General features: G+C 47.4%; 1 protein-coding gene across 1 annotated transcript in view; it reads left to right on the top strand.

Moving 5' to 3' along the window:
* Positions 1-15,940: 15,940 nt before the first annotated feature.
* Positions 15,941-25,167, top strand: part of SETBP1 (SET binding protein 1) — a 237,933-nt gene continuing 228,706 nt past the window's right edge. Inside the window, exon 1 of the mRNA XM_063295874.1 lies at positions 15,941-16,587. Coding sequence (XP_063151944.1) covers positions 16,096-16,587 — 492 coding nt within the window. The 5' untranslated portion in view covers positions 15,941-16,095. The remainder of the gene's footprint in view (positions 16,588-25,167) is intronic.

Here is a 25,167-nt window from a genome sequence, read left to right as displayed (position 1 = left end):
TAACCTGGTTCTCTAATTCACCGAATATGCTGGGTTTCCACAATACACTAACCAGCAAAATTGCTTGGTTCACCCAGGGCACAAGGGCATTTTTAAAAAAATAAATAACAGAAGTATGTATGTCAAGCAAATGCAGCCACTGGGTTTGCCGTTGACCTGGTTTAATTGTGTTGTGTGAACATGGCTTTTAAGAAGTCTTCTCTTCAGCAGGAGGCAGTATCTGGTCATGTTTCTTCTGCCTCAGAAGCTAAGCGTAACCAGGCTTGGAGACCACCTGCATGTTCCAGGACTTCAAGGACTCATAATAGAAATTAGCAAAAAAACCCAACAACAACAACACGCAACCCAGAAGAATGGAAATGATTTCCAGATTGTTGTTGCAAATCTTGTGTTGTCACATCCACCAAGGAGCATTTCCCTTCATTTGCTAAATTTATTCTGGTGTCACTGGAAAGGGAGTTGGTCTGTGAACCAAGTAAACAAACATTTGCATTAAGCTACAAGGAATGAATAGGGCTTAGCACGTGTGAACCATGGCTTAGCCAACAAACCATGGCCAAATAAACCATGATTTAGCAATTTATGAATCTTTGTGATTCCAGATCACGACCAAACACTTCTTGTGTGTGTAAGTATCCTGTTCCACTGTAGTTCTAGATTAGCAATTAGAACAGAAGCTTCAAGCAACCTTCAAGAACGTTCCAGAAATCCATAATTATGCAGGAGCAGCATGATCCCTCCCTTACAGAGTGTGTCCTAGGAAGCGAAGTATATGTTGAGGGTTAGATATTAAGGACTCCAAAGCAGAACAGCTGAGCAACCAGGAAATAGTGCAAGCGTGGCAATGAAGGAACATCAGAACCTGAAGATTGATCCAGCTGAATGCTTTAATGCCTGCTGGCTGGGGAATTCTGGGAGTTGAAGTCCACACATCTTAAAGGTGCTGAGGTTGACAAACACAGCTTTAATGTCCCTTTTCCATAGGTTCCACATTTTCTAGCTGCCATTCACCAGGGGTTAACCAATCAGATGGCCTAGGAGGCGGGAAAAATATAACATCCCAGCTTTCTGTCTTTGGAGTATTTTTTTCTTTACTACATATCAGGGTTTTTCAACCAGGGTTCTATGGCACTCTAGGATTCTGCAAGAGGTCACTAGGGGTTCCCTGGGAGATCACAATTTATTTTAAAAATTGTTTCAAATTTGGGCAACTTCACATTAAAAAAAGGTGAGTTCCATTCTTTATTTTTAGGTTAAGAACACTGTTAATGCATATATACAGGCCTACCTATGAAACGAATAGAATAATTTTGCAACTTCTGACCTATATTTGAGCCTGAATGTGCAGGGGTTCCCCAAGGCCTGAAAAAATATTTCAAGGATTCCTCCGGGGTCAAAAGGTTGAGAAAGGCTGCTATAGATTAATTGATCTGTTGCAAGTGTCAGCTTGAAAGCAATCGGATTGAATCATCCCTTTGAAGCAAATCTTCCCACGAAATCACCAAACGGGTTTGAGATACCCAACTGAACGGGTTGCCTATGAACCCACTCAGCAGTTTCAAGAGTTTTTGCACATGGGCACCCAGACTTTTTTTAAAACTGAAACTACCTTTGTGAGGATTAAAAAATGGGGACCATATCCTTGGCCCAATATCAATATAAATATAAATGCATTGTAATGCATTAAATGCATCTATCATTACTTCTAGGACACGCACTGGCAGAATTCAGCACATAACAACATTAACCCAGGCAGACAGGATGCAATTTCTGTGCCTTAATAAGATGTCCTGTTCATACAATGGTAGGACAAGGAATTGTTTTCCTACCACAGATTGAGCCACAAAAGACCGCTGGTGAAGGCGGAGGGGAGGAGCAGGAGCAGAAACCTTCTTTCAGTCCAGACAGACTCCTGGCATTCCACAACTTGGGATTTCCTGCTAGTCTCCCATCCATGCCAGAATCAAGCCTATTGCTGTTAGCTTTCTCACTGAGCTAGCCCAGTGTTTCTCAACCTTGGCAACTTTAACTGGACTTCAACTGGCTGGGGAATTCTGGGAGTTGAAGTCCACACAGCTTAAAGTTGCCAGGGTTGAGAAACACTGGGCTAGATGCCACTACTTTCCATGACTCACCTACAGCAGAGTGTTTATAAAAATACTCAAGTGGCTTGGCAACTCCAAGAGACTTTTTCAACTTCTCAGGCCAACCCACCTTGGACCCTGCAGGGGTCTGGAGGCAGGTGACCAGATATCTGGTGGCTCAGCTTTTCCAAGATCTAAGTTTTCCCACCTGCTTGTGTAGTAACCCGTTAGCTCCAGGTAGGATGATGCATGGACTACAGAAATACTCACCTACAGAGTCTTAGCACTGGGCGTCCCTGGGGCAGGGTTTCTCAACCTGGGCCGCTTGAAGAAGGGTGGACTGCAACTCCCAGAATTCCCCAGCCAACAAGGGAATTCTGGGAGTTGCAGTCCAGGCATCTTCAAGCGGCCCAGGTTGAGAAATCCTGCCCTAGGGAGGGAGAATGGTGTAGAAAATGCGCCTCGACGAAGGCTGGAGTGCACGGCCGTCTACTGATACTGATGATGATGATGATGGTGCACAGGAATAGCAGTAGCAGTCTTGCTCGGGGTAGCCTCCCCGTCCCCCATCTCCCTCTCCGGCTTGGCCACTGGGGGCGCAGGAAGGGACGGGAAGGCGACAGCGGGGGGAGCTCTGGAGCCAGCCAGCCAGCCAGCCCGCACTCGCAACCGGCGGCGGCGGCGGCGGCAACGCACCGAATCGGCGACAGTCTCCGCGGGCGCAGCGGCGGCGACTCCTTCCTCTCCGGCGGTGCTGCGGCTGCGCTGATCGGCAGAGCCACTTCGCTCCCCTCGCCCGTGCAGGAGACCCGGGCAGCGGGGCTCGAGACAAAAGCCCGACGCCGAAGCCGGGGAGCCCCTCCTGGCCTCCGTCGCCGCGGGGGAGCCGCCGGGCGCAGGCGGGGATCCCGCTCGAGGCGCCCCGGCGGAGGAGCGCGAGCGCGAGCGGGGCCAGCCGCGCAGCCGGGCGGCGATTTCCTCCCCCCGCCCGAAAAGCAACCCTTCCCCGGCTCCCCCTCCGCCCCCCCTGTTCTTCCTCCTCTCCCCCTCCGCCGACCCGGCGCGGTTTTTTCACCCCGCTCGGAGCCCGCGCCGCTGCATCTCCGCCCGCTGCGCAACCCTTATTTTTCTTTTCCCATTTTTGCACGCGCGTGCAGTTCGGAAATCTCGGGAGTCTTATTTGGAGAGGCGCCATTTTTCCCCCGGCTGGAACCTCGGCGGCTGCTCTCCCGGTTTCGGGCGGCGCTGCCTCGCCTCCGCCCGGCGCCTCCCGCCCGCGCCCTCCCCTGGCGGACAGCTCCGCGCGCCATGGCTCCCGCGCCCCCCGGGCGACCCGGGCACCCGCAGGGCTACCTTAGGGGGCTCCCGCGAGGGACCGGGGCCGGGCTCTGAGCCCCCCGCCCCCCGCCGCGCACACGCCTGCCCGACCCCGACCTGCGCGCACGGACGCGCCCCGCAGTCCCCGTGCACCGCCGCGCGACGGCGGAGAAGGGCGCCGCTCCGCAGACGGGGGCGCAAAGCCGGGCGCGGGAGGCGCAGGAAGAGATGGGTGAGTACCCGCCGGGCTGGCCGGGGGGCGGGAGAGGGAGGGGGCGGGGGGCAGCGGACCTTGGGGCGGGAGGAGGGGGGCTCCTCCGGGGTGCCGCTGGCCCAGGACCCCGACCCGGGAAAGTTGAGCGGGCGTGGGGAAAGCTCGCCCGCGCTTCGGGAGGGTCGCCGGGGGTGCGGGGCGCTGGGCGGCCGGGGCAGCTGGCAGTGGGGTGGGGAGGGGGAGTCCCCGCGAGGGAGCGCCCCTCCGGCCAGGTGAGCGCGGGCGGCCGCCTTCGTCCCCGCGAGTCGGCGCGAAGTTGGCGGGGAGTTGGGCGGCCGGGGATCCGCGGCGGGCCCTGCGGTGGCCGCTCACTTCCGCGCGAGCCTCGGGCCCCCGGCCCGGCGGGGCCGATCCTCTTGGGGGACCGGGCGCCGGAGGGGCGCCTCGAGTGGCCGGGCGGGGAGCTGGCTTCCTCGGGAGTAAGCTCCGCGGCCAGGGGCGCCGCGAAAGGGCGGGGGGGGGGCGGCTTCTCCGCCGGGGAGCTCCTCCATTGTGCCGGACGGGGCTGGCGAGGCGCTTACGCGCGAGGAAGCCCCTGCGCCCCCGGGAGAGCCGCTCCCCCCGCCGATCGGGGGCTGCGTGCGCGCTGCTGCACGGGGGTGTGGGGGTGCTCGGGGTGTGTGTGTGTGTGTCTGCAGAACGACGTAAGTGGCAGACTTCGCGTGTCAGAGGTGTGCAAAGCGGCCGGCCAAAATGGCATTTCCGCCTCGCTCGCACCTTCCGCGTCGAGCTGCGTGAATGTCAAGAGGAAGGAGGCGGCAAGGTTGCCTCCCTCCGCTTTCCCCCCCCCCCCGAAAAAAATAAAGAACATCGTCGATCACAATTTTGGATAGGATTCCGACAATGCCAGGTTCGGGTTCCCCCTTTCCCCGGGGGATGGAGCGTGGTTTCTGTGCCCTCTGCAAAATCTGGGGCCGGCTGCTGAAGTATTGTTTTGACATTGGCGAAAGGACACCGCCAGCCGGTAGAGCTTGCAGCGGTAAACAAGGCTCGGGGTGTGTGTGGTTGTGGTTGCGCACGGAGCGGAGCCTGTGGAGAGTCACAATGCAGAGTTTCCTTTTCTGCAGCACCCCATTCTCCCCAAATCCGCCTCCCTGATGCATCTGCCGCGAATGCATCCAAGGTTATCCTTCAGCTGCCCTGCTGCTCCTTGAGTTTTAACACCCAGGCACCCCAAATCCACAGTCTGCCCCCCCCCACACACAAACACACTCCTTTTGCACGTTTTTTCTTACTCCAGCACTTTGCTTTCAAAGCTTAGGATTTTCTTTTTCCTCTTTATGGGGAGGAGAAGAAAGCAGCCCTCTTGAGCAGAATGAAAAAGAGCTTGTAATATGTCAGGTGTGCCAGGGAAGGGGAGGAAGTGGGTGCTACAATGTGTGTGTATGTGTCGTCGTCCCCCCCCCCCCCGTTTCTTCATTGGTTCTCCTTCCTTTATTCCCTGTTATCTCTAGGTTGTTTTTGCCAAAAGGCTGTGTGAAATCTTCCTGGGGAAATAGATGCAAACCTTGCATTTTGGGGGTGGGGGGCTTGCTGATTTTCAGCTCGGAGCCTGAGATTTCTGGGGAGGGGGATCATATGACCAGCCATAAGGCAGGAAGGAGGTGTTGCCTTGAGGGACGAGAAAGAACCTTCTTTAAAGGTTTGTGGATGTGTGATTTTTCCCTGGCTGTTAGTGCAAAGGTTTGTGCTGTGGTCAGGCTGCTGCTTGTACATATGCTTGTACATCTTGATCTGCTCTTCCTGTTCCAAGGAGTCAGGCACAACATGCACCCACACAAATGGCCAGGAACTTTGCCCCATCAGAGAGCACCCAAACCATCCAGGGGTTTTATTTTTATATTTGGAGAGGGACAATCTGCTTCCCCCCCCCCCGCCGCCGCCCCCAGAAGGTTATGCCTGGAAATGTGTCCTTCCTCCCCCCCCTGCAAAAATTAATACCACCTCCCCCCAACACCACAAGAGCAAAGAGAAACTGTAGAGCAGCCGGGAAATACTGTTGTGTAATGTTAGCAAAAGATGTGGTCTAACACACAAGCAGGGGATTTCTCTGGTGCTGTAGTTGAGGGGCATTTGCACAGGATGGACTGGTGGGACTCAGAAGGTGGGGTGAGCAAGAGAGCCCAAACCTGGATCACTTTCAGAAGACCAGGTGACCTCCTCTGTTGGTGTTCTTCTCCCACATCGTTGCACAGTTCGTCAGTGGTCTGCCTCTTTCTCCTTCCAGGAGAAACTGCAATGAAGTATTTGTGTGTGTGTGTGTGTGTGTGTGTGTAGGGACATGCTTATGGTATCTGAAATCAGCTAGACTCCATCTTTCAAGAGAAGGGAGGAAGCCAGGCTTGCTCTCCAGAATAACATTCTCCCTCCCACGATAGGCTACTGAGAAAATGTTAACTGGCAGGAGATGTAATTTGGGGGCTCAAATTAGCAGAGAATGTGGCCAGAGACAGATGTTCTCTCTAACTGTCCGAACTTTGTGTAGAATCACAGGATCACAGAGGTGGAGGCAGCTACGGAGGGGGTCATGTGGTCCACTCACCCTTGCAGGAAGTCCTGGTGTTTGCAGCCACATGAAGGACCCTTCATGAGGGTCCCATTGCATGTGGGGGAATGAAGCCCACGGAGCCATCCCACATTGGCACGAGGGGAGTCTGCTGGGAAAGGCTTTTCATCTTCCTGAACATCAGCTTGAAAATTTGGTCTGGGCAGGCCGATTTGTGCCATGTTCTCCCTTTGATGTCTTGAAGTGAAAGCGCGTTTGCCTTCCTTTGCTGAGCAACGTGGAAAATGAATGGCAGAGAAAACCAGCATACGCAAACCTATTTTGTTCCCCTTACCAGCCCCCCCAAGTCTTTCCCCGGTTTTTCATTGAAAGGAGAGGTGTTTCATTCACTGTAAGATGTAAAGCGGGAATTGATAGTTGCTTTGGGAACGAGGGGGCATTGTGTGTGTGTGTGTGTGTGGCAGGGTGGGGGAACTCTCCATGGCTTGCCTTATATGTACATCTGTGGAGTTTGAAAGGACCTTCCCAGGGAGTGAAATGTTGACCCTGCTAGTTGTCTTGCTGGGGTGGGGGCAGGGAAGTAACTTGATCCTTTCCATATTGACACACAGATTTTCCAAGGTGGTGAACAAGAACAGAGCTGGCCAAAGTAGGGCATCTTTGGTATTAGGAACCCAGTGGGGATGGCCTTAAGGATTGGTTACTCTTTATTATTATTATTATTACTTTTTTTAAGCCACCCTTGTGTTCTGGAAGCAAAGGCATTTGTGAAGCTTCGGAGTTGAAGGGGGCCCGTTGGAGAAGTTCAGAAGTAATCAAAACATGTGGAGGGTTTTGTACTCTTAGATGACGGAGTTGGGAAGAAAACCGGGTTTTTACTTTCTCCACTTTTCTTTGATGATCTGAATGTGTAGCAAGTTCCCCTAAGGAAGACATCAGACATCCCTCTGGATGATCCTGAAACTGCTGCACTCCTGTGCATCGGTATATTCCCCCCCCCCCATTTATCTTTTGTGCACTCTTTCCTAAGCTGTTCTAATTTGGAAGAGAAAGTTTGCTTATTTATTTCTCTGGGAACTAGACATTGTCTTCTACTGTACTGAATCAGACCATTGGGCCCATCTCAGTTGTTGTGCCCCCCCCCCCCTGAATTAGTGGCCTTCAGATGTATTAGACTACATCTGCAGCCAATAACTAGAGTTTTTACAAGCATCAGATTTAGGTGACTCTGGTGCTGAATGTGAATTTAACTCAGAGGCCCTAAATAGTGGTGGAAGTCCATAGTCAGGGTTGGGGGACACCCTCCACCCTGTCCACAGTGCACCGGAAAAATCCAGCTGAATGGAGAAATTTAGCAGAGTGTGCTAGATTAGGCTAGAATGTAGCTGGGTAATTTGTGGCTTGGCGTGGCTTCTGGAACCAGCCGTGGTCCCTCGAGAACCGCATCACACCAACAATGGTCTGCTTGTTTGGGCATAATATGTTTTGTAAACATAGCAGTTGTGGTCTGCTCACCCAGGTTTGAAGGCTGCAGTGTTCTCTGAACCCAGCCAGTGGATGTCTTCCTTTTTTAAGTGATGGATTAAATAGATGCATCTATGGATCAAGTCAGTGTTTCCCAAGCTTGGCAGCTTGAAGATGGGTGGACTTCAGCTCCCAGAATTCTCCAGCCAGCATGCTAGAGTATCTGAATTTGGGGTTATAGGAGAGAAACCGTAGCACAAATCTTTGTCAGCTGTCTGCCTATTTGACTCTATTCTAAGCTGCATTCTTGCTGGTTTTCTGCCTCTGTTCTGCATAAGATGCAGTGACTTCACCTCTGTTCCCTTCATGGCTGCCAGTTATATCTTGCTGCTTCCCCCTAAATTATGAACAATTCCTACAATTCCTTGCTCTTGGGTTTGCTGCTGGAACTTGAACCCTAACTTTTGACGTACGGAGGCCACCCCCTTGCCCTCCCTCACCTCCCACACCCTTATTCCTCGATCCACAGCGTCCTCTCCCTCTGCCACACGTTCTTGGTGTCATAGTCCTACTGTAGTTGGTGAAGGCAGGGCCATCCAGCGTGTGTGCAAAGAAGAGGCAGCCCATGTGTGTTCACTCTTCAGTGCAAGGCTGGTGCCTTAGGTGCAGTAGATGCCCAAGGTTTCTCAGCTGATACCGTTCCTATCCTACATCTCAACCTTGGCTAGCGGTCAGAAAAGTATAAAATGTGCCTTCCTGGAAACCAAATGAAAGACGTCTGCAGTTAAAAATAGCAGCAGAAGGGCAGCAGCATGAACATGAAAAGAAAAAAAAAAGCAGAGGGTTCCCTCTCTGAGAATCAGTCAGTAGGTGAGCCGGCAGAAGGATGGGAAGGAAGCGTTCCAAAACCAAGGAACGGTGGCTGAGTTTTTCCTGTTTCTCATGGCCATCTACTTATACCTTCGCTGCCTACTATCCTTGAACAAATTGGAGCAGTGTCATGTAGGTCAAACTTGTCCAGCTTTAGTGCCTTGCCAGTAGAATCTTAGCATTGGAGGGGACTTAGATCATCAAGTCCAACTTCCTGCAAGCTGTAGGATTCACTACACCATCCCCTATAGATGACCATCCAGCCTCTGTTTGAAAACCTCCAGTGAAGGAGAAGAAGCCACTCCATGCAGTGACCTGTTCCACTGAGGAATGGCTCTTGCTGTCAAGGAGTTCTTCCTGATGTCTTGTCCGTATCTACCTCTTTGAAGTTTCATCCCATGAATTCTAGTCTTACCCTCTGGAGGAAGTGAGAACAAGTTGGAACCTTCTACATGGTGACAGCCCTTCAGGTATATCATGTCTCCTTTCAGACTTTTCTTCTACAAGCTAAACATACCTAGGTCTTTTCACAGTTCCTTGTAGGACTTAGCTTCCAGTCCTTTCACCATCTTGCTATATCTTCTCTGGACTTGCTCCGGTTGATCCATGTCCTTTTAAAAATAGATGTGGACTTCAATTCTTGGAATTCCTAATAATGGTCCTCCTAACAAATGGGTTCCATTCATAAATTGTGAATATTGCAATTTAATATTGCTGAATGACTAAACCCAACCTTTTCCAACTTGGGTGCCCATTCAGTGTTGGGCTTCAGCTTTTCAGATTGCCAGCAATGACTGGTTTCACACAGCACACTAAGCCATAGGCCATGACTTATACATCGCAACAGCTGAGTTTGCACTCTCTGACTGAACTCATTTTTGAACTGTGGTGTTGGAGGAAAATTCTGAGAGTGCCTTGGACTGCAAGAAGATCAAACCAGTCCATACTCCAGGAAATAAAACCAGACTGCTCATTTGAGGGAATGATATTAGAGGCAAAACTGAAGTACTTTGGCCACATAATGAGAAGTCAGGACACCCTGGAGAAGATGCTGATGCTAGGGAGAGTGGAGGGCAAAAGGAAGAGGGGCCGACCAAGGGCAAGGTGGATGGATGATATTCTAGAGGTGATGGACTCGTCCCTGGGGGAGCTGGGGGTGTTGACGACCGACAGGAAGCTCTGGTGTGGGCTGGTCCATGAAGTCACGAGGAGTCGGAAGTGACTGAATGGAATAAACAACAAAAATGGTTGGCTTAACTATGGGATCTTGAATAAATAGTTATGGTTTGGGTTTATCTACCATGCTAAGTCATACACCATATTCTGCAAATCACAATGGCTCACTCACACAATGTGCCTGGCCAAAATCAAACCAGCCACATTATGTCTGAACCCAATTGTACAAGTCTCAGTTTTGTTATGGTCAGAAAGGAGAGAGCAGGAGGAAGAAGAGGAGAAGAAGGACGAGGAAGATTTCCTTTTGTCTGTCCTACTTTGACTGGGGGAATCATATTTTTAGTTCTAAGTGCCAATCATACATTTCTAGAATTCTTACAGTGGAGTTCCCCTTGGCTTTCCCACACTGTCGTTGGAACCAAGGCATGATAAAGCTCAAGAAAACTTGGCATTTGACATGAATCAGATCAGGAAAGTATCTTGTGTGGCACCTTCCAGATGGGTAGATTTGTTTCCCACGGTACACTAATTAGCCTTCAAGGTTCCACCAGATTCTGCTTTTTTGTGGCAGCACATGAAAGCAGCTACCTCTCTGGAAATGGCTTAAATGAATAAGCCTCTGAGGGCTCTTAACTTCCCCTTATGGGGCCTTTGTATGAGTCAGCCTTTACACAGTAATTGGCCCAGAAAGACATTTGTACGGTAAGAGTAGATGCTGATAAGGCTGCTTACGCCATCAAAGCATCTCCTTTACATAGAATGATGCATATAGTATACTTGAGGCTCATTATCTTGGGGAAAAAGAGCTAAATGAAGACATCTGAGAAGCTTATAGAAACTATGAGCCGCATGCCCATTGCTCTGCAACTGATGCCCTCCACGTAGGTTGAGCTCAAGAGATCAACTCAAGCATCATCATCAAAGAAGCTGGAATTGTGGTCCAAAATACCTTGGTTGCGGAAGGGTGAAAGAAGCCCAGTCCAGAGGCTCTTTTGGGTAGACAGCAGATAAACTTCCCCTTGCCTGGCTTGTTGTTTTGCTTGGGCATTGTGTATTTTGTTTTTACACAGGCAGTGGGAAAGACTGAGCTTCCCTTCGTTTAGTGCTAGAAATATATCATGCATTCTTGGAGAAAGTCAAGATTAGTCCCATATGAATAATATGTTCACCAACACTGGTTAGAATTTTGTAACCATGTTTATTTGGATGACAGTATGGAATGGTTTTGCCTCCTCCTGTCATTGCTTTGGGGAAACAAATAAGTCAAGCTTTCCACCCTTACGTTAACAAAAGGTGAGTTAGTGGATTGTACACAAGAACATAACCAGTGGCCTGCTGGATTGGACGACTGGCCCATCTAGTCCAGCAGTCTATTCTCATGGTGACTAACCAACTGCATAAGGAAGTCCATGAGTCTCCCAGCCGATAGTCTCTCTTCAGGGACAGCCCCACTGCATCAAGACTAATAGCCATTGAACCCCATGACTTTCATGAATTGGTCCAAACCCTTTTTGAAGCCAGATAAGCTGGTAGCCAGCACCTTATCTCATGCCAATGAATCCAAAAGTTGAATTATACATTGTCTGTCCTGATTGTTCTAGATTCAATTTCATTGGGTGACCTCTGTTTCTAGCATTTGGGGAAGGGAAAAATAGCTTCTCCTTGTCTGCTTGTCCCCATCTGGATGCTGATGGTTTTTAAAGCTGCCTTTGGAACAGGGAGCTTCTCTTCCCTTTTTATTAGGGGAAAGAAATTTGCAATAGCACTTTGCACTGGTAGGTAGCATCCCAGTGGTCAACCATCAGGGTATTTCCTCACTCTAGAGTGGTAATCCTCAAGCCAGTTCTCATTTTCTCATCCTCCTGATTTATGATTGCTCCCATGAAGATAATTAACACCATTTCAGCATAACGAGGAATTTTAATTCCTCTTGCTTGGCATCTCTGGGACTAGAAAGCTGGTGAGACTGCTGCTTTGGGCTCATACACACATTCTCCTGGCTATATGGCTTGAAGAGATCCAGTTAAGTTTGTGGAGGAGCTGTCTTCAGAGTGTTACCTCCATCTTGTTGCCAGCTCATTGCTAGACGGCTTGGAGTTGGTGTTAGTCGTTCTAGCGTGAACATGATGTTTTTCCTTTCATCCTGATATAAAAGTGCCCAAGTGGACAATCTAAGGAGCATGAAGGAGGAGCCATGGGATTATGGGGTCAGAGGGGTTCTGCTGAGCTTTATAGAACATATATAGAGGTGGTGCTTGTACACTCCTGGTGCTCTGTTCATTCAAGGTTTTGGGGCATATGTTTATCAAATTATTGATACCAAGTTGAACTGAGTGGTCCTTGATCCTCATGTCCAGTCATTGGGCACTGTGCCTCCATGGCCATTTTGGCTGTTGGACAGACACCTTGTTTGTGCAGGCTGTTTCTTTTTCATAGGTAGGTGGCAGATTGCACCTGAATGTTGGTCTTCCAGGAGAGTGATATTCCCATGGGCAAATAAGCCTAAATAATAATTAAAAAAGCATTTGCCCCTTAAAAGGCTCTAGGTGATTGAGTTATTGTTGTTTCTACTGCTTGGATTTTTTAGACACCATTACGATTTCCAGCCCTTGGCTCATGACTAAGCAATGTTCTTAAATGTTCCCATGGAGAGGCTGACTAGATTACTGCAAACTGGAATTCTGATTTGGGATTCCAACCTGCAGATGATCTCAAAATGGCAACATCTAGCAGAATATTTCATAGGACTACTGTATACCACATTTTTATGTTATGTTGCTGGACTTCATTGCTGGACTTCCTACAGTGATAGGAAGATTGATGTTGATCAGTTGATAATCTTATGCCAAAAAAATTAAGGAGGAAACCAGATTGGGCGGAGCGCTTGGAATATGCAAGCACCGTTCCTATGTATATTTTGTAAAGCAATTGGTGGTGGCATTTGCAGTGATGAAGTTGAGGGGAAGTTGAGCAGGACTGGAATTTGAACCAGGGAAAACCACCAATTGTTGCCTTTGTGTTGTCGCGCAATGGAGATCTATGGACAGCATCACTGCCCAGCCTCATCCTGGATGTGCATTAAGGGCACACTGTAGGGGCAGCATGATTAATGCTGATATGGTTTCTTCCCATCTCTGGGACAGCAGGAAAGTGCAGCCAAGCAGCTCTATGGATGAGCCCTTTGATGCTTTTCGAGGCAGTCTTCAAGAGGGTTGAGTCAGAATTAATTGGTTTGAGTCTGAAGTGCACAACCTAGGTCTCTGAGGCCATATGCCCTGTCTCTCCACCCACATCATGTATTAATAATTATCCCTCCACCCTTCCTACCCAAGAATATCTCCAAGCCTTGCTGCTAAATTGTAATTCTTAACATTACAGAAGGGGACCGTGATTAAATACATGGGGGAAATCATATTAACTGAATTTCATTGGTTGATTTTTGTGTTTAGGTTCACATTGCATTATACTGAATTCAGTTTTTATCCCAGCCCCACCCACTTCTTTTCAGGGTGCCCTCACTGGCATTCTGCTAAAAGGCAAAGTGAAGTTTGGGATCTTAAGCTATTGTGACTGAGAAGACAGCATTCAAGGCATCAGCAGAACAAAGATTCCAGCAATTCTGTTTCCCGTTGCTTTTGTGTGGGGGTGTGGGAGAAATTTGGGGCTTGCCTTTTCATTTTGACTGCCTCTTTTGCCCCCCCACGAAGGCAGCCATCTTCTTTTCACTGGTGAGCAAAGTTGTTGAATTAAAAACAGGTGAAGTTTTATCTGGCACAGACTGGCTGTAACTCTAGGGAGTAGCTCCTACGTTGCAGCTGAACCTCGGTGGAATGTGTCAGATTTGGGTGCTGGGATAAGGCATTGCTAGCCTCACTGGTTAATGGGTGGGGTGGAAATAAAACTTCCAGAAGCAGCTTAATCAATTTTAATTTCTTTTGGATGAAGCCTCTGTGAGACTTACAACCTTCTCACAGCCTTGTTTACAGTATGCAAGCAGATCATAAGGAGATTGGAGCAGCACAAGCACGTAAAATACTTCATATTTTTTAAAGCAATCCAAAACCCTGCTCCTCTCCCTTCTATTTCAGCTAATTCAAATTAAAACCCTTACCTGTCTGCAAATTCAGGTTACTCCTATGTCTTGTCTGGTAATACAAGAAAATAAGTTTTTAAAGGTAGATGACGGTGGAAAGTTATTTCTAGTTACTTGGTTAACGGCGGTAACTGGGACCAGAATCTCCATTGCTAAGTGATGTCACAAAGCGCGGTGTCACATGACTGCATCGCTTACGTCAATCCCTGTTGCTGTCATTAAGCGAGGGTCATGAGTTGTTAAGCGAGGACCTCTTCATGACTTCCTGTCGGCTTCCAACAAGCAGAGTCAATGGGGAAGCCAGCAGGAAGTCGGGAGTCTCGTGTGGCTCACATTGACTTTGCTTGTGGGAAGCCAGCAGGAGAGGTCACAAATGGTGACCATGTGACTGTGGCTCCCTGCAGCTGTCATAAATGCGAGCTGGTTGCCAAGCACCCGGATTGTGATCACGTGACCGTGGGGGTGCTGGGATGGGCGTGATTTCAAGGGCTGGTCATAAGTACCACTCGTTCAATGCCGTCATAACTTAAAACGGTTGAACGAGTGGTTGTTGACTGAGGACTATCTGTATGAGGTATACACTGACATCTGCAAGCCACCCAGCGTCACCGTGTGTGAGTTGGGTGGCCTTATAAATCTGTTTAATAAATAAATAAATAAATCTTCTATTTGGTCTTGGACCTAATAATAATCCATGACCTCATTTGCAAAGTGAGAGACTCGTTCGTTACAATGATGGGTTGGTCTACATAGCTGAGTATTGCCGACACTGCACGGGCAGTACCTGGGTAGAGTCCTGCTTGGTTATTTTCTCAACCTTACCTGAAAAGATGCCAAGGACTGAAACTTCCGCATGCCAAACCAGGGCTCTGCTATACAGAATTGGCTTACAGCTATAAATTGGGAGAAACCCCTTGAATTTCTTGAATGAAGGGTGGGCAATGGATGGATGCAATACTCCCATTTTAAACCTATAAATAGGAGAGGAAGCTGTGGGCATGACCCCCATGGTTTCCTTTGAAGCAATATCTTTGGTACTTCATTGGTTCTTTTTCTGAAAGCTACCGTTATCACTGTTGAGAGGGATGCTCTATTGCTGAGTTGACCATGTGTCCCAATATCGCCAGTTTTGAATGCCTAGAAAAAGTAAGAATAGTTTGAGGTTAGGAGTTATGAAATTCAGATAGGACAGCTGAGAAATTCAGCTTTCAGTGTATCTTCTGGAAGATGTCAGCTCTGTCTTGGCAAAATGCTATTTTGAGCTGTGTATCCTTCTCAAGGAGGTTTTGATTCTTCTTCAAACACACACACACTCCTCAGATATCTCTCTGGATCAAGGATTGTTCCGTTCTCTTTACCTTCATTATCTTGGTTCGTGGAAGAACAGACAACATTTAATGGAGGGTCTTAAAAGTTTGGTGTTTGCCAGATTTTCCCTGCTGATGTTTGCTCTGCCTGAATAAAACACAGTCTTAAGCTCAATTTTAAAGACCTGATTAAAAGGGGGGGAAAAAAACAGTTTTCAGTGTTAAAACATTGGACCAATTCTGCAGCTTGGACTTTCACCACTTCAGAAGTTTTAGAATCCAGAAGTCTCACTGGAAAGGTGAAAAGTGCATTGAGATATCACAATGCAAGCTTTGCCCCTTATTGTGTGTTTGATGCTGTGATGCACGCGCACACACACACACACACAACAGTTTACATCATGATACACATTTCATTATCTGCTCATGGATGCCAGTGTGTGCTGCAGAAATTTGAATGTGGCTGTGACTTGAACCTGCCAGGATTCACACACCCAATGTGGGCATTCCCAAATCCTAGTTTTAGCTTTACCATTCTGAATGTGGACACTGGGGATCAGACTTCAGTAAGGTGTAATGGTTTATATTAGGATTTGGGAGCAATGTTTTGTACAAAGTGACTAATCTTGGGTTAGACCTCTCCCTCAGCCTAATTTATGTCATGGAGTTGCTGAGAGATCAATATTGGGAAGGACCACGTGCACTACCATGATCTCCATGGAAGAAATGCAGATTATGAGTGCAATAAATCATTACTGAGATGTGAATTGAGATTGACAGTAACTTGCAGAACGATCAACGCTGAAATGCTGATTATCTGCTCTCTGTTTTTTGTTCCCATCAGTCACAGATCTGAAAGCTTTTGAGTTCCTTCTGGTGATTGGACATTTGGACCTGTAAGAAACTCCAAGTGAGAGCTCCCCTCCTCTTCTGGGGGTTTCCCTCTTCTTCTCCTCAGTCTCCCCTGCTCCCCCCATAAGACTTCCAGAGACTGGGGGATTGCTATGGAGCCAAGGGAAAATTCAGGCACTTCCCGACAGAGGGGAAGTGAGACGGATTTCTTGGCATCAGCCATTGCTTCTGCCAAAGCTCCTGCTGCTCTTGGGGGACCTGGGGAGACCCTGCTCTCTACGTCCAGCTCTGCAAAAGGGATTCCAGGGGGCGGCGATCGTATGGAAGTAGAGGAAGAAGATGAGCTTTGCTCCAGGAGGGATGTAGATTCGATTTCCAATGCCGACAGCGAGAAATGGGTAGCCGGTGACGGCCTGGAGGAACAGGAGTTTTCCATCAAGGAGGCCAACTTCACAGAGGGAAGCCTGAAATTGAAAATCCAGACCACTAAGAGGGCCAAGAAACCTCCCAAAAGCCTAGAGAACTATATCTGCCCACCTGAGATCAAAATCACCATTAAACAATCTGGGGAGCCCAAACTTTCAAGAGCTGGGAAAAACAGCAAAGCATCGAGAGAGGAAGACCACACTCACTCCAGAAAGAAGGTAAGGGAGCACCTCTTTTTGCTCGGGGCAGGGGTTGGAAGGGGTCTTCCTTCTTGCCTTCTGTTTTCACATGAGATGCAAATGAGCCCCACGGCCCAGGCATTGTCTGCAGGAGCTCAATCACCTTTTTCAAGGGGTGGAAGTTCTCATGGGCTTGCTGAGAGACGGGCATGTTTGGTTCAGTGTGAACAAGATGAAATCTGTGCCCTGACCAGGTTCCTGCAGTCCAAACATGGGACAACAGGTGGACCAGATAAGCAGATGGACGGGGAGGAGGGGACGTAACAAGACAAGGGCCAGATGCTATTAGCATAAGAAGCTCTGAGGTCCCTGCACACCAGATGCTTTGCCATTGTAGGGGCCTCAGCTGAAGGGAGTTTTGAAGGGCTATTTGAAGGACAATATAATGGCCCACTCACACAAAGACCATGCCTTTAAACCGGAAGAGCTAGCAGAGTTTAAAAGCTCCCTTGCACAACTGTTCACAACTGTTGGCTTGGTTGGTGCGCCCTGCTTAATAGCCCACCTCCCCTTTTTAATTGTTTTTTTTCCTCAGAACAAGTTCTAAGAGGATGTTTTGACAAGTTAGGGACATGTGAAGAGAAGCAGTTTTGCACGGAAGCATCCCACAGTTGCAAAATTAGCAGGGTCTGTGTTCTGTAGGCGCAGGATATGGGGATTCATTTGGGGCGAGACTGGAGTTTGCATCTCAGTTGGCATCAGCGCCATTCTGAAGTCCTTTTGGTTTTGAATGGACTTTGAATTTAGAGACAGGAGAATGAAAATGAATTTAGTTTTGTTTTTGAGAGAAGTAGGAGCATATAAGAGAATGTTGTTTTGATTAGGCAGCCTCATAAACTGAATAATTTCTGTTGCAAGTCACTTTACAGATTGTGCATTTTGTGTGTCCATGTGCATGTGTGTGTAATTCAACTGGAATGGGAACATTCAGAAGCAAAGTTCCTTTTTATCATTCTTGCAATTTTTGGGAAAGTCTTCCCTAAGTATCTGCTAGCATTGGGTGGATGGAAAAGGATCATATATATCTCCCCTTTTGGGGAGAGGTGGGCGATGATAGAAATTTGAAGAATAAATAAAATATGTATGCATTTTTGTTATTTTGTGAAAGAGGGCTTTCTTTTGAATTACAGGCAGGCTAATTAGTCTAATGGGTTTATATGAACACCCAAAGATATGATGTTATATTATGGCGTCTTGCACCATCATGGCCCCCGGTCACAGAGGTCTTCTACGGAACCCTTCATGGACCATCCAGTCCAGTCCAGTTACAGTTTCCCTTAAAGAGAGAGAAAGACACTGAAGATTTGGTAGTTTTACTTGAATGGATGATCTTTGCAGTGATTCTGCAACAGTTTTTGCAGGTTCTATCACTCCATATCCTGATACCCATTAATATCTAGGGCAGGATCTAAATGAGCTGGATTTTGTGCCTTTAAGAAATAAGTCCAAATGACCTTCTGCTTGAGAAAACATACTTGTTGTGTCTGAATCTGCAATGAGTTTCTCCAACCCCAAAGAGCTACAGAAGTAGAACTGAGAAGCAAGTTGAGATCTTCCTTTAGGCGTCTGTATTTCCTTACTCCCAGCTCTTCTGGTAGCTGCCGAAGACCCTTTGAAAGAATTCTGGATACAGCTCCATCTGAGAACTTCCCTCCATCTTCCACCAGCTGCTAATGTTGAGATTATCTGTAAGAGAGAAGGACTTTGGACCTATCATTCTACTCAGGTCAAGTTCTCTGATGTGATGACTGTTGTAACTAATAGTTTATGCCAGCCTTTCTCAACCTTTTGACCCTGGAGGAACCCATGAAATATTTTTCAGGCCTCGGGGAACCCCTGCACATTCAGGCTCAATAGGCCAGAAGTTACAAAATTACTATATTCGTTTCATGGGTAGGCCTGTATGTATACATGAACAGTGTTCTTAAACTAAAAATAAAGAATGAAACTTACCTCTTTAATGTGAAGTTGCCCGAATTTGAAATATTTTTTTAAATAAATCATGATCTCCCAGGGATCCCCTAGTGACCTCTCGTGGAACCCTAGCGTTCCATGGAACCCTGGTTGAGAAACCTTGGTTTAGCCACTCCGTGCATTTGTTGAAGTGAGCTTTGAATAATTTCTAAGTCTGAAAAGTCAGTTAAACATCAGTCACCTTCTGATGTTTAACTGATAAAATGTTCTATGAAGAAGTAAAGGCTGCCCTGGTGCATCTTCAAGCTTTGTAGCTCAAGGTAGCCAGAATGGAAATAGTTTGTGTTGGGTAATTTTCCTTCAGCTTTTGAGTCTCATAGACCTTTACATTCCTAACCAAACCCTAATGCCAGCACCGGAGATGCTCTTGTTTGATCCCTTCATCTTGTCTGGATGCAGAAGAGGTCTCCACCATGCCAGAGTTCCCCTGATGGTACTTCTCCTAGCCTGTGGATCATCACCACACCTTCCTAGCTTTGTTCAGCCATCAGCATCCAAGGCTTAGTGAGGACTGTGCATCCAAGTTGCTTCCCTTCCCAGTCCTATTTGCATTTGTGTTGTGTCTGTTAGATGGAAATGGTGTGGACTGCGACCAGTTCGTAAGCTGACTTGGAAGTCTCCTCTGAAAACCTGAACTATGAATGCTTTAATAATAACGAAAGAGGTGGGAACCTCAGTTCCCATTTTAAACCGGGCATCAGGATGTCCTGCAATGAATCTGGCAGAATTTACAAGCAACATTGGGTTTCTGTAGGGAAACGCAGCGGTTCCATCAAGAATCGCTTCTGCTCTCCCTTCTAATGGTTTGTAATGAGAATTCAGTTACACACATTTTTATTTGATTCATTTTATTGAATCAAATAAACCTTGGTAAAGTTTTGCGTTGTATAGTATACAGCTTTAAATGGTGCATTTTACGGATAGATTAGAAGTGTTTCTCAATTTCAGCCAGGTTAAGATGGGTGGACTTCAACTCCCAGAGTTCCCCCAGCCAGCATGCTGGCTGGGGGAACTCTGGGAGTTGAAGTCCACCCATCTTAACCTGGCTTTGAGAAACCCTGGATTAGAGCGGTTCAGTTGTGGTTGGGTAGTTACATGTTCAGATTGGGCTCCGTGATCTTGAGATATATTTTAATTTTGGAGGAGCTTGTCAGACCTTGAGAGTGGAATTGCGGAAAATGCCAAGTTCCTACCCTTTCCTAAATCCCCTGAATTTTGCTTCTGGGCTAAATGGGTGATTCCTTCCTGGTTGCCCGCCAGTTTTCTGCTGCTCTTTGCAGGAAGTGAAGCCAGCACATTTAGTAATGATCTTCTCTTTGCTTTTCCACATGAGAAGAGTTTTCCCTAATTGCCCCAGGGTGTTATGTGATCACCTCAGACAGGGAGGACTTTTCCTTGCAAGGGGTAGCTCCTCATTCACAGAAATATTTGGAGGCTCACGGGCGTTGTGGTTCCGAAGGTGGGTTTGTTTTAGGCAGCAATCCAAGGCTGGTTGTTCTTTGTCCTGGCTGAGAGTGGGCCTCTCGCCATGTGTTATGATTGCTACTCCGGGAGCTTGAGTATTTCCTGCTGCAGACAGGTAGAGAGCGGGAGGTGTGCTTCTGTATGTGCATCTGTATGCACGCACACCAGCAAATGGCTGTTTAAAATGGCTTTTTAAAATGGCTTATTCTTGTTCATAGCACGGTTAATATCTGCATTGGTCCTGAAAAGGGAATTGGGATTGTTTTGAAGGATCTGCCTTCACCATTGTGGCAGCTTTGCCTTTGCCAACATAAATGCTTGCTTTGGGGGTTGCAAATCGTGGCACAGATATTTGTGAGTGTCTGCCACCCTACCATTGCCCTTAAGGTTGATAGATAGATTTGGAATAGTGTCTTGCTGTTGTAGGAGGTGAATATTGGATTCGCTTGTGCTTGCTGAGGAATTCAAGTAAAGGTAGTCCTTAACAACCACAATTGAGACTGGAATTTCAGTTGCTAAGCGAAGCAGTCATTAAGTGAATCCAACCCGGTTTTACGACCTTTGTGGTGGTCGTTAAGCGAATCACTGTGGGTTTTAAGCGAACCATGTGGTCATTGAGCAGATCATATGATTTCCCATTGATTTTGCTTGTCAGAAGCTGTCCGGGAAGGTCGAAAATGGTGATCATGTGACCGTAGAATGCTGTGATAGTCATAAATGTAAACTGGTTGCAAGTGCCCAAACCGTGATCATGTAACCATCGGGGTACTGCGATGGTTGTAAGTTGAGGACCGTTTTTTTCAGCTCTGTAGTAAGTCTGAACAGTCACTAAACAAATGGTAATTATGTGAGGACTACCTGTACAGCCTTTCCCCCTTCTGTTTATATTTGCATAAACGGGAATGAAAAATAGAGATAAAAGATTGCACAACATTTTAACCACAAATACTGCCTGGGAGTATTTCAAACTGAAGTGGTCTTATGCCTGTGCAGGAAACGGCAGGGGGGCGAGGTTCCTGGTTAATACAGTGAAGGATACCCAACACCGATTCTGAATTTTTGCTCTAGTTAAATTTTCTATTCTGCATCAAAGCCCTATTCATGCTGGTGTTAGGCTTCAGGATTGCTCGGAGGTAATGCATAGAGATTCAGCCAGACAGTCAGCACCTTCTTTCAATTTCCTAGGATGCCATTTATCTGGCTCTGGAGATTTAAATTCATTCCAAGTGAAGAGCCATTCCCCAACCGTGGGCAAAGTACCAGCAACTGGAAGAGGACAAATCTTGTTCTTACCACGGGGGAAAAGAAGGATCCTGGAAATTATGGACCAGTCACTGAATTCCAAGGGGTTGGAAGAGACCGCAAAGAGATTGATCTGAAAAAACTTGCAGGCACCAGAAATCAGCATAGATCTGGCAATAACACTAGTCTTAAAATTCTCTCTCTCTCTCTCTCTCAGGTTGGGTAACTCCTTAAAATGTGGGCATGTTATGCTACAAAAGTGGAATGTGCTCTGGAGGTGGTCTGCTGTTAAGCTAAGCCTATGTGCTCTATTATTGTCATTATGTAAAATGTGCTGGGTGGGAGATGAGATGATCATTAACTTTGATTTCTGCTGCAGTTCATCAGTGCTAATGGTGACCACGCAGGAACAGCTAGTGAAGATACTTCTAGTGTCTAGTGAAGGTTGTTTCCTCATGAATTGAAAGTGGTGGGTTAGTTGTCGATCAGCTGGAGGGGGGCCTTTGGTTGATGGAGGAACTGAATCCCCTTTGAGCTTCCTCTCCTGACTAGCCAGTGGGCTACTTGGCCACCTGCCAAAGTTGTCCCTGCCTTCTCTTGCAGCTGCAGACAGGTTGTGAGGGAAAGGAAAGGAAAGGAAACTGGAACAGCTGTGAGAATTGATAGCTCTTCCCTAAATGCAATTCTCACCCTATGAAGATGGTGGAAGCTGGTTAAAGCTGCCTCCTGAAACTGGTGCTTTCCAGAAGTGCCAGCCTGCACCTCTCTGGATACATTATAATCCTGAGAATTATAATCCAGTGCCCCTGGAGAGCACCAGGTTGAAGAACATCTGAGAACAGGAAGCTAAAGTGAGCATTGAGGTCCGCTTTGTATTGTGCAGAACAGTGCTTCTCAAGCTTGGCAACTTTAAGATGTGTGGACTTCAACTCCCAGACTGTGTTGGCTGGCTAGGGAATTCTGGGAGATGAAGTCCACACTGCTTAAAGTTTGAGAAACACTGGGGTAGAAGCTGTCAGCCTCTTGATTCCTCCTTGTTTCCTTCATTTACTTACCTGCATTCCCCTCTTCTTTCAAAGTAAACACTTTTTCTTGAAGTGAAGCCTGCCAAATTCCCATTCAAGTTCCATTTGCTTTACATAATTTGCTGCTTCAGGGAATGAAAATTCATGTTTAGTTTTGGGCTTTTTTTTTAACGTCTTGTAAGTGTGCCTAACATTATCAACTTGAGATAAGGAGCTGTATCTGTTTTGGAAAGAGCAAATGCCTCCTGCAGCTTCCGAGGAAAATCTTGAACGAGTTCAGATTAGGTCAGGGCTCAAATTCATGTATAAGCTTTCTATGGAGGGCTTGGTTTGCATTCAGTGAAGTGCAGGCTGGTTCTGCTTGCATTCTGCAAAAGAGTGATGTTTCTCAACTGGCTAAAAGAATTCTTCCTGGTAGAAGATGACTGGGAATTCACAGATGAGTGGAGGAAACAAAATCTTTTTGAGGAAAAACCTGCCAGTTAATTAATTTGCACCAGCCTTTCCTGAACAGGCAACTTCAAGTTGGCTGGTGCTCCTTTGGAGTTGCGTCCCAGCTACTAATCCATGTGACTGGCAACCTTTTGGGGTTTAGGAGCTCCACAACACTGCTTGGGAAAGTAGAGCCTGCAAAGGGGAGGGTAGTGATTCAAATGGGGGGCATTTCACATCTGGGTGGACTCTGTTTTCTTTCTCCTGGCATGGGACTCTGTGTTTTTCTCACGCAAGTTAAACTTCGGGGCCAATACTGCACTTCCGGTCTCAAAGAGGGGTGAGAATATTTTGCCAGTTGGAGTTGGAGGAGTTGGGGGGGGAGAGAAAAATGGCTTTCGAGAGCCATCTGCATTGTCCCTCCCCCACCAGATTGGCTGCGACTCTGCAGAATGCCAAGCAGACTTTGTTTCCAGGATGAAACTGGGGGTCTCTTCCATCTCACTCCAAGGTGGTCCTTCAGATTCCCTTGGCTCTGCTTACAGGGTGGGGTGGGGAACTTAAACTCCAGCATCCGGTGGGAACTTGGCTGGGTTCCTCCACCCCCACCCTCATGGACCCCTTCTTTTCCCTTTCCCCCCTCTGATGACATTGTTGGCTTCCCCCGTTCCCCACTTGCATATCCGCCTTGGGCTTTGCTCACGAAGTGTCCACCAGCTTCTGAACTGCCCTTCCCCACAGGGCATTTGGGTTGCTTCCTTTTCTGATCACGGCATCCCCTCCCCACACCTTGTTCCTTTGGGGCACCCATCCCTCCTGTTGCATTCGTGTCTCCCCCCACCTTCGCACTCCACCCTGGGCGGGCTCCCCTCTCTTTTAAGGAGCTTATGGAAAGATCTCTGCATGCTGTATCCCTTGATGGTTGTTCTTCCTAAAGGAGAACTCCCTTGCAGGGTACCTTGAAGGCAGAGCTCTCCAAGATCCAAAATCAAAAGCCAACTAATATAGTTTTGGGGGGGGTTATGCTATTGTCATTTTAAGAAGCAGGAAGAGGCCCCCTTACTCATCTCCATGACAGCCTCCACCTTTGATATTCCCATGGACCCAGTAACTCATTTGCAGGACAAACCAGGGATAGGGCATTTTAAAATTGGGGCTTAAACCCTACTTTTCCACTGAGCCCACAGTCCCCTTCCACAACTAATGGATTCTCCTTTCTGTTCTCAAAGGGCAGATTCCACCACCATTCCCTGCTTTCTAAGGTTTGCCATTTATTGTGCTTAGGAATTTAGTGCTGGGAAGGGAAGAAAAACAAAGGGGAAGTAGATTATCCAATCCTCATTTTTACAACCTCTGCAGGTCTGTAAAGCAAAGGAAAGCTGAAGTCAGATCATAAGCTCAGTTGCAGTTTCACTTAGCGATGCTTTTAAAGCTTCATATAACTGGAATTAAGACAGCGGGTCCTTACTTATTTCTACTTTTAGGGAAATGAGACTTCTAGGAAATGAGAAAATAATGGGGTTTATGTTTAATATCAAGTTGGCATTTGTTGGACAGGTATGGTTTGCAAAAGGCATTGAGCCCTGATGTGCACACCTCAAAGCTGCAGATCGATATGTTGACTTGGTGTTATGTATTAGGATAGTGTAGTGCTTTGGAAATTATATGAAAGAGTTCTTTCGGTGTGTGTACCACTCTTCAAAATAGCTGTCCAGATGGTCCTTGTTTAACAGCTGCCTCGTTTAGTGACTGTTCACAGTTACAGCAGTGATGAAAAAGTAACTTTGTGACCAATCCTCGTATTTACGACCTTTGCAGCTCTGTAAAGCAAAGGAAAGCTGAAGTCAGATCGTAAGCACAGTTGCAGTTTCACTTAGTGATTGCTTCACTTAATGGTGAAGTTTCCGGTCCCAATTGTGGTCGCTAAACAAGGACTACCTATACTTTTCTTCAGGATGGTGCAGATGCCCTTACAGGATGTGGCTGCTTTAAAAAGTTGGAGACACGTGGTAGGTTTGTGCCGATGCGCATTCCAGAGCACCTTTCTGGAATCGAATCTGAAGCACTGCTCAGCCCTATTATGTGTACAGGTAGTCTTTGCTTACCAACCACTTGTTCAGCAACCATTTGAAGTTACAATGGTTCTGAAAAGATAAATTTACAGCCAATTTCCAACCTTCACAGTGTCCTTCAGTCACGTGATCACCATTAGTCAATAGTATTGTCGGGTGCCTGACCTGTGTTTTTTTTTCCTCCCTTGCAGAGCAGAGAGATTGGAGAGAAAGGGATTGTAAGAGAGTAAACTGTTTGCTCTTCTAGACATCGAAAGCCTGGGGTTGGGAGCATGGGTATGCTATGCAAACAGCTTACAGTACTCTCTGCTCTGCACTGGCGGGGGGCACAAGCAATTTCTGTAGGCAAT

Source organism: Candoia aspera, chromosome 2, assembly GCF_035149785.1.
Source record: "Candoia aspera isolate rCanAsp1 chromosome 2, rCanAsp1.hap2, whole genome shotgun sequence".
Classification (NCBI taxonomy): Eukaryota; Metazoa; Chordata; class Lepidosauria; order Squamata; family Boidae; genus Candoia; species Candoia aspera.
The sequence above is the reverse complement of the archived record's forward strand: the minus strand, read 5'-3'. Positions and strand labels throughout refer to the sequence as shown.